At 41.9% G+C, this 9,376-nt stretch overlaps 1 protein-coding gene across 8 annotated transcripts in view; it reads left to right on the top strand.

Moving 5' to 3' along the window:
- Window positions 1-1,569: 1,569 nt before the first annotated feature.
- Window positions 1,570-9,376, top strand: part of GOLPH3 (golgi phosphoprotein 3) — a 73,793-nt gene continuing 65,986 nt past the window's right edge. For 6 of the 8 annotated variants that reach the window (XR_003792571.1, XR_003792568.1, XR_003792567.1 and 3 more), the window contains exon 1: window positions 1,889-2,113. Coding sequence is in view for 1 of the 8 variants with exons in the window: in XM_029215899.1 (XP_029071732.1) it covers window positions 1,889-2,113 (225 nt within the window). In the remaining 7 variants the exon portion in view is untranslated. Of the gene's footprint in view, window positions 2,114-9,376 lie in introns of all 8 variants that reach the window. The other 2 variants (XM_029215899.1, XR_003792569.1) reach the window with 2 other exon arrangements.

Below are 9,376 nucleotides of genomic sequence, written 5' to 3'. Positions count from 1 at the left end.
CTAAGAAGTCACACACAGTCCTGCCTGCCACATTCAATTCATTTGAAGAGAGTCACTAAGTCTGGCCCACACTCAAGGGGAGGGGAATTAGGCTTCACCTAATTTGTTGACATATTTTAAAATCACCAGGGGGAGGGGAGAACAACTGGGTGAACAGGGTCAGGGCTAGAAGGAAGATTTTCACTATAGCTATCTTTATACTCTTTAAACTTTTGTATTTGACTATATTAATCAAATAATTATATTTCTTTTAAAAAGAAACATTTTAAGCTATTTGGGAAAGAACTGGGAGAGAAATAAAAGAAAAAAAATGAGTTGAACAGGATGTTAATGAGAGAAATTGGTTGAAGTGAAATTGACCTTTGCCCAAAAAGATAGGAAACAGGGAGGGTCTACTTTGTGCTCACCCTGCCCCCTTCTCCCCACCCCAGGAGATTTACTTCTCACTTTCCCGGGCACGGGGTGATGGTGATGGTGCACGGCCAGTATGCGTTCTGGATAATGGGTTTGTGGAAGAGGAAGAACTCTGTAAGCCAAAAATGTTCTATGCGATGGTTTTACCGTGGGCGTTTATCGCTTCTTATAGCTCAAGTCCTGTTACATTCCTCCTATCTAAATCATTCTGTAACCACAGCCTGTGATCACTATTGACTTTAAATAATATCGGATGGCATACAATGCCATTTCTGGATAATGTTTTCCTTATAAGCTCCACTCTTCTGGCCCTACAAACCCCCCTCTCAGGTTGGACATCTATTCTTTAACATAACTTGCTCAAACTGTCAAGCACGCCAAGAGGATTTACCCGAGTAGTTAAACTGAAAGAGATTTAATGTGTACAAAGACTTGGCAGGAAACCCAACAGGTTTATTGTCTCTATAAAAAGTTCGTTAAGGTCGACTGTACCGACGTGTACAGTACTAACTGTACTCACTGTGCCCTCCCTGGTCGGGAAGGAGGAACAAAGTTTTACAAACAAAACTATTCAATTTGTTCTAACCTCTCTTTTCATGCCATAATACACCCAGAAAAACTAAAAGTCCGCTTTCAGGCCATTTAAACGCAGTTACTCCTGAAGGGTCTGGGAATGTGGGCAGAGCGCGCGCCCTCTTCCCGCCCCATCAGCGGTGAGCAAAGTCCTTCCAGTGACTCGTGGGGACCCCGGATTCCAAGCCGGGTCTCTGCAGCCCCGGGCGAGGCCAACTCCGAGGACGGTGGTGTCTGGGGTGCTAAGGGGACAGCTCCAGACGGAGCAGGGTTCACCCTCGCGAGGCCAAGCCTGCCCGGATTCGCTGGGGCCTTGCCAGACTCTGGCTCCAGCCCCGGTTCTTTGGGGGACACGGGAAGGCGGGCGGAGGAAGGACACGTCATGGGAGGGGACGGCGGGCCGGGCGGCGAAGGAACCCCAAGAAAAGGGTGAGCGCCGGGGGAGACCCGGGGGGCGGAGAGAGGGTCGTTGACAGCGAGTCCCGGCCCCCGGGTCCCTGCCCGCCGCTTCCGGCGTTCTCCCGGCCCGCCCCGCCGCGGCCTTGCCACATCCTCCAGTGACGTCAGCCGGCGCCGCCATATTGGAAAGGCGCCGCCGCCGTCGCCGCCGCCGCTGCCGCCGCCGCTTCCTCCTCCTCCACCGCCTCCGCCTCGGAGCTCCGGCAGCCCCTGGGCTGCGACAGCAGGAAGGAAGGAGCCCCTCGCCCGCCCCGACGACCGGCCTGCCTGCTTCGCCCCGGCCCGTCTCCCCATGACTGCACCCGGCCCCGCTACTGACGGACGTCGCCCCAGCGCCCGGGTTTAACACGGAAGCGCGGGTCGGGGGTCGTGAAGGGAGGAAGAGGGAGACCCGGCAAGTCCCGCGTCCCTCTCGGCCCGGCGCGGCGCCTCGGCCGGAGCCATGACCTCGCTGACCCAGCGCAGCTCGGGGCTGGTGCAGCGGCGCACCGAGGCCTCCCGCAACGCCGCCGACAAGGAGCGGGCGGCTGGCGGCGGCGGTGGCAACGGCGAGGACGACGCGCAGAGCCGTCGCGACGAGCAGGACGAAGACGACAAGGGCGACTCAAAGGAAACGCGGCTGACTCTGATGGAGGAGGTGCTCCTTCTGGGCCTCAAGGACCGAGAGGTGCGGGTGCAGCGGTCAGGGCGGGGGCGGCCGGTGCGGGGCCCCGGCGCCAGGCGGGAGCCTGGCCACCGGCTCCACGCGTCTGACCTCCCAGCTCCCGAGCTCCGCGCCCGGGAGCGCCCAGCTGGTCCCGTGCGTCCAGATCCTCCCCGCCCTGATTGCTTGGATTTCCCTTCTTTCACAGTCACTCCTTTCATTTTGACTCCCCGGCGGTCTGTTGCTTCCTCGCTTTTTTCCGCGTGTTTAACCCGGGTAGACCCCAGGGTACAATTCCCACCTGGAGACTTGCAGGTTAGAGTGCACCCGAACTCATAGGTTCTGCAGGTTTTAGGACTTGGGAGATCAGGGGACCTAGGTCCACTCATCTGCTTTCTGGGTGATTTAAAAAAAAAACCACAAGGTGTACTGTTTGGAATTTTGAAAACATTTCGGTGAAATGGTAATGGAGGCAAAAGTTGTTTTACTGATAAAAGTCCAACAAAAATCTCATGAAACCTGGAAATGGACTTCCTAGGTAAATTTGTTTTGCGTGAGAGATTATTTTTAGTATCGCGTTTACATTTTACCAGTTTACTATTCTTTAAAAAAGTCTTGCAGTCTCAAGGAGGGTCATTTTCGTGGGCGCGCTTGAAATGCTAGGTTTGTGATTTGATGAAAGGCCTCAGCGTTTCCATAGATACTTGTGTTCTGACTCTGAAACGATTGTTTTCACCCCAATAACTTGTGAGATTGTTCACACATAGAGAAGTTGAGAAAAATGCTGCAGTGGACACCTATACACTCACCTCCTAGGTTCTATAATTAACATTTTGCTATATTTGCTTTATCACGGGTCTGTCTCCAAAAATGATTATTTTTAGAGACCTGCCAGAGGGTCAGACAGATGAATGGATATTGTATAAATCGTGTATGGTGAGGGGTCCCAGAAGCTTGTTTTATCTCCCTATGGAAACTACAGACGGCACATTTTGAGAGTCAGATACAAAAATATCTAAGTTTTTTTTTTAAATAAACTTTTCCCAGTTCACAGAGGTGGGCAAAAAAAAAAAAAAAAGTCTTATTAAAACAACTTAGTCTTATTCACCAAAACTTATCAGATATAGGTGAGTTTTATATGGATTGTTTGTGGACTCCTGATATTTAGTAATCTAATGAATTAAAATTTACCTTGATGGACATGCCTAGAGTATTTGCATTTTCTGGGTTTCCAGTTTGCTCAGGTTTTTCTGATGATCTCTTGAAAAAAGTTGATGTCCCTCTGGCTATGAAAGGGGCCCCAGTACCTGTGTTTTAATTACTGAGTTATGATGAAAGCAGACTGTATGTGAAATTCCTTTTTGTTCTTTGGAAAAGCAAACTAGTTGTATAGTGTCCTAGAAATGTGATTTTTAGAAAGTATTCTAAAAAAAAAAAAAAGCTTTTTTTAGGCTTCACCATTTAGAATCTTGGTAATGAACATTTTTCTTTAAGTCTCTTTCTTTTTCCTTTGGGACAAAAGTAACATTATAAAAAATACCAAAAAAAAAAAAAAAGAAAAAGCAAAGTGAAGAAAAGTCATCCATATTTCTGAGTGAACATTTTGGTTTATAGTTTTTGAGACTTTTCTATGTGGATACATTCTGTGTGTAAAACTAAAACTTAAATGCTAAAACCAAGACTAGCTTTTGGACTTCTGAGTCACTCTAAATGAGAAATTATGGTGAGAAGGTACCTTTTTGTTTTTTTAAGTATGTGTTACTCCAAATGTTTAAGCTGAAACATATTAACATGCTGTTTTTCTGTGATTGGTTTTCATGAAGATAATCTAAAGAATTTATTTGTTGAAGCTTAATGATACTTAACGAAACCTAGAAAATTTAAAGTTCTTTGGTGGTACATAATTGAAACCATCTGTTGTGTTTGTGTCAGGAGTCACTATACTTTGCCATGTCATGGCCAAGGTCCAGACAACTAGCTAATTCTGAGCATTTCAACAACCACATAGGGAAACTTTTTTCCCTTTGCAGGCAGGTGCATGGAGTTGAAGTGGCAGTGGGTGGGGTTGGGACTTTGCATTGCTTTAGACTTAGGTTTTAGGGATTAACCTGTATATTTTCCCCTGTCCTCACATCTTTACATAATAACTACCCCTGGCAACTCATCCATTCATTTCTTTCTCTTTAGGAGATTCCTTCCACCTGCCTGTCGCCTGTTCCTATGTCTTCAACTGGTATCACTCTTTTTAGGGGACAGGAATTACTCTCTTACATAGGTTCTAGGCATTTACGCTTTTAACTTACTAAGTTTATTATTTATATAAAATTTATTTATTTAATTTATTTCTGGCTGTGTTGGGTCTTTGTTGCTGGCGCGGGCTTTTTCTAGCAGCGACGAGTGGCTCCTCCTCGTTGCAGTGCGTGGGCTTCTCATTGTGGTTGCTTGTCTTGTTGTGGAGCACGGGCTCTAGGTGCGCGGGCTTCAGTAGTTGTGGCACATGGGCTCAGTAGTTGTGGCTTGCGGGCTCTAGAGAGCAGGCTCAGTAGTTGTGGCGCGTGGGCTTAGTTGCTCCGTGGCATGTGGGGTCTTCCTGGACCAGGGCTCGAACCCGTGTCCCCTGCATTGGGAGGTGGATTCTTAACCACTGCACCACCAGGGAAGCCCCCTTACTAAGTTTAATATTAACAAATTCTAAACTTTACCTGTAATATATACAGCTTAATAAATTCACTGCTTTAACTTTTTATTATTTTAACTTAGTGTCCATCTTTGTTATATTTCTGGGTACTTTTAAGGTATTTTAAAGCTAAATTCAAAGGTTAGGTTTGTCATTAATGATGGACACATTTTATATATATGTGAGCTAACCTTACTTGAAATCAGAACAAGAAGAATTTTAAAGAAATTGTGAGAGGTGAAATTAGTTTGACTTTTCAAAAATGCTGAGACTTACGGTTTGTTAAAAATGGCTTTTGTTGAATAATAAACCCACAGAAAAGTGCACGAGTGTGAAGAAGTTTTGCAAATTGAACACACCTGTTGAACCAGCACCTAGATGAAGAAACAACATGACCAGCTCTCCAGAAGCCCTGCTTGATTTCCTTTTCCAGTCACTGCCTGGTCCTCAAGGGTTACCACTGGCTTGACTTTAGAATTCAGCATAGAATAATTTTGCCTATTTTTGTACTCTTATTTGTGCCTTTTGTAAAGCAAAGTTTGTGAGCTTCATCCTTATTGTGTGAGGTTGTCATTTGTTCTTTCTCATTGTATTATCAGCTTACTTTTAACACATTTACAATCTATAATATTAAAATTATTTTAACTCGTATCCTGAATCTAGTATTCTCTCCCTCACCCCTTTGCTGAACAGAAGACTCAGCTTGCCTGCCAGTAAGTAGATGGTCTGGCTTCAGATTACCTATTAGGGATGACTCTAAAGTTATTGTGAGTTTCATTTCAGATTTTTTACCAGTGATTTTCCTTTCTGTCTTTTATTAAAACACCAATGCCTGGGCCCCTCTGGGGATTCCGATGCTCAGTCTGGGCAGAGGACATAGGTATTGAAGTAAATTGTCAGAGGCCACAGCAAGGATGGCAGATGGGTTTAAATTTGAATTCAACTTCCAAATAATTAGCAAGATTTCTGCTGTCTCCCCTGTAGTTGAGAGGAAGGGACTGCAAACAAGCTAGGTATTTTTTTCCTCCCAACTATTTGATTTTTCCATAGGTGCCTCCAGTAGTTAGTGTTTTCAGAATGCCTCTTTGAGAATTACGTGAAATAACTGGTGTCATATACTTTTAAATATCTTCATTCATGACAAATCTTAGTGCATTAAAGTTGGATTTGATTACTTTAAACGGCCAGGTATAATTTAGTGTGTGCATGTGGAATAGCAGAGTGGAAAGAGGCAGTATAGTATAGTCCTGGTCTGCGGTGTATCCTTTGTTTTACATGTTATTTGATCTCTGAGCCTCAAAGCTCTCTAAAATGGAGAGAGACGGAGACCTCTCCTATGGTTCTGATTGGACTGCTGCGGACATTTATTGTTTTACTCTCCACCTTGTCCTTTCTAGGTTTTGTCTTGTTTTTAGGGTGGTCCCATTGGATGTATTTCCAGGATGCACTGTTGAAGCATTTACCCTTTCTCTTTTGTGGTGCAGTCAGACCTAGACTTGTCCAACCAGACATTTTCTCCTGGGGCTTTGGATCTTGAGAACAGAACAGCAGGCTTGTGGGGGTGTTTGGAGACCTATCAGAGGAGTGTCAGTGTAGTTCAGAGTGTTCTCTGACTTGGGTCCCTTAGCTTCTTTCTCCCTAGCCCTTTGGTGCTTGTCTTTCCCATCCCGATTTTCCAGGCACCTTTCAATTTTGTAAGCTTTAGGAACCTTCCAGTAAAGTCCCTTTTTAAAGAAAGCCAGAGTCAATTGTTAATGTTTTTAATGCTTGCAGATAAGAACCTTAATGTGATAATTTAACTCTATCTTGAAAAATAAGTAAGTGCTTGAGCTGGATAATACACACTTAGGGTAAAATAGTTAAGTTTAACTAAAATGATGGAACTGACTTATGTGTGGCTTTTAAATTGGCTCCAACGATTGATACCAGAGTGTTCCATTTTTGGAGTAAGTTTCCCAAGGTCGCTACTTTGAAATAGAATACTTATCAAGATGGCTAACTTTGTTGTTTTTTTTAATTCTCCTTTCTATACATGCAGTAATATACACCATCTCTGGATATCAAATCTGTTAATGAGAAATTCATTTAACAAATATTCAGTATTTAAAGGTGTGCTAAGATTTCAGTAATTTAAAGTATAATAAAGACTTCAGAGTTTTGGAATTTTGTTATTCCTTTAATACAAATAATACGCTATTCATTTTTTGAAAGATTTGAGTTTTCATTTATTTTTTTCAGGTGTATTTAAGAGTAAGTACACACATAAGAGATATACAGGATCTCAAAAATTAGTTTTTGGAGGTCATTGAACCACTTGATTGTATCTCTTAAACAAGATTTTATGTTAGTGAGATTACGTTTCAGTGCTTCAGCGTCCTTTCACAGTGTGGCCAAAACATTCACTGATTCATTTTATAAGTCATACTAATATTTGATATTTATTAATTTTAAACCATCTGAGCATTCCTGTATGGATCATTTGAGATTATCTTGTAGGATTGTACTTTGAAATTATTTTGATCAAATATTTGGGGAGTTTTTCTGATGTTTAAAGAGATTACCTATTACAGTAAGTGTCAGCTTACATGTAAATCTCAAAAGACCCTAAATGCATTATACTTGTCCAGTTATGCTGTGTTAAACCTTTGGCCCAAGCAAACTTTCCCTACTTTGTATCAGCATAATTTTTCTGCTATTAGAGTAAATTGTATCATTCAGAGTTGCTGTAGTCTTTGTTCAGGGGATTTTATTTTCATGCTAGTTTCCTTTTGAAGCAGCACAAAGAGACTGCTGGTCCCCGTGTTTCTTTCACATAATAAGTGTAGTGACAAGTAACAAAGGTGGGAGCCTGGCTTCATTTTGGAATTGATGTTAGTGGCTTTAGGTTTCCCTGATCAAAGCTTGAAAGACTGCAACATGTTTCAAAAGTATTGTAGAGTGTTATAATGTAATTTAGTAAATCTTGGGGTTTTAATTTAGGTATTACAGGTAAATATATAAAATAGGCTGTTATTTTATTCATATTATCTCACCTTATTAGTTGTTTGGTTAACATCTGATCTGCAAGAATACAAATAATATTAAAGTACATTACATTGCCAGAAAGAATGCTTCTTGTAAATATATTTTTAAGCTGAAAAAGTTAAATTTTAAATGAAAAAAAGACCTTATTTTTAAACTTAATAAATTGTGTATAGTTTACATATTCCTTTAATAAGGGAAGGTCTTAAATTGGAGTCAAAGGATGGAGTTTAAAAGTCTGTAAAACGTTCTGCAGTTGTATGTGTTGTATGTGTATATTTTTCTGGAGAAAGAGAACATAGCCTTCATCAGATACTCAAAGCATTTAGTGAACCAGAAGGTTAAAAATTATCTAACAGAAACTGTTCCTTTGTTTTAGTTTAAGTTTTTTGTTTTGGCTGTGTTTTGTCTTTTTTTTTCCTCTTGAAAATTGACTACAGAAAATTTCAGGTTTCAGGGTTGTGGTGGGTTGGATTTTCAGTTCTGTGAGACTTGAGATAGGAAGCCAGCATTTCTGTAGCCTGGTCATTCTACCACATGTAGAATTCTAATACCTTCCATGCATTAATCAAATATTTATTGAGCCAAGTCCTTGATGAGGTGCCAACACTAGGAAGAAGTTCTCTATCTTCAAGCCCATTTCATTTTGTTCTGTGGGTCAAAACTCTTACAGTAAACTAAAAAACTAAATTGTGTTGCTGTCGTAGAATTTTCCCATGGTGAATATCTCAGCTGCCATTCAGAAAATATTTACTAAGTAAATCATGTATTTTCATTTAGGGTAGCGTCATACCCAAGGGAAGGAAAATTGGTTCTGGGGGTGGTGGTGAAAAATTCTTCTTCTATGTGTAAAGCATAGATACACATACAGTGTGCCATGTTACTAAAATTTTATGGGGGAGGGTGTGGTTATAGAAAAAAGTCTGAAAAAGCTTCTTTAGGGAGCAGTAATGGAAAAAAAAGTTGAGAAATAGTGAAATAAATTAATACTGAAAATACTAAGTTTGTGCTGAGTTGAGGATTAGAAATCTTTTTCTCCAATAGGACTTTTTTTTTTTTTTTTTTTTTTTGCGGTACGCGGGCCTCTCCCCATTGTGAGCGGCCATGGCTCACGGGCCCAGCCGCTCCATGGCATGTGCGATCCTCCTGGACCCGGGCATGAGCCTGTGTCCCCTGCATCGGCAGGCGGACTCTCAACCACTGCGCCACCAGGGAAGCCCTCCAATAGGACTTTTTATTTTAATAGAATTTGACTTGTAGTTCAGTAGTAGGAGGAACAGTTTTAGTATACTGAGCTGCAGGGAGTTGTGAGTTAAATTTTAAGAACTAAGTTATTCTTGTTGGTTAATAATGTGTAGGTAAACTCTTTGTTCCCTAGTCTCTACCCTCTGCCCTGTGGAGGGACTGGAAATAAAGGACTGCATATAAATTGCTAGTGGTTATTTTTACTCTGGTTTCATTTTCTAGTTCCAGTTTCTCAAATGCAACTGTTAAACAGTTTTATACTACGTTAACAAAATAAGCTCAGAAATAGGATTTTAAGAATTTAGCTTAAATTTCAGTCACTGAATTGACCTTGTCATTTAATT

This window comes from Monodon monoceros, unplaced genomic scaffold (assembly GCF_005190385.1).
Source record: "Monodon monoceros isolate NGI ecotype Baffin Bay Population unplaced genomic scaffold, NGI_Narwhal_1 Super_Scaffold_12, whole genome shotgun sequence".
In the NCBI taxonomy this organism is placed as follows: domain Eukaryota; kingdom Metazoa; phylum Chordata; class Mammalia; order Artiodactyla; family Monodontidae; genus Monodon; species Monodon monoceros.
This window is presented reverse-complemented; position numbering and strand designations above follow the sequence as displayed.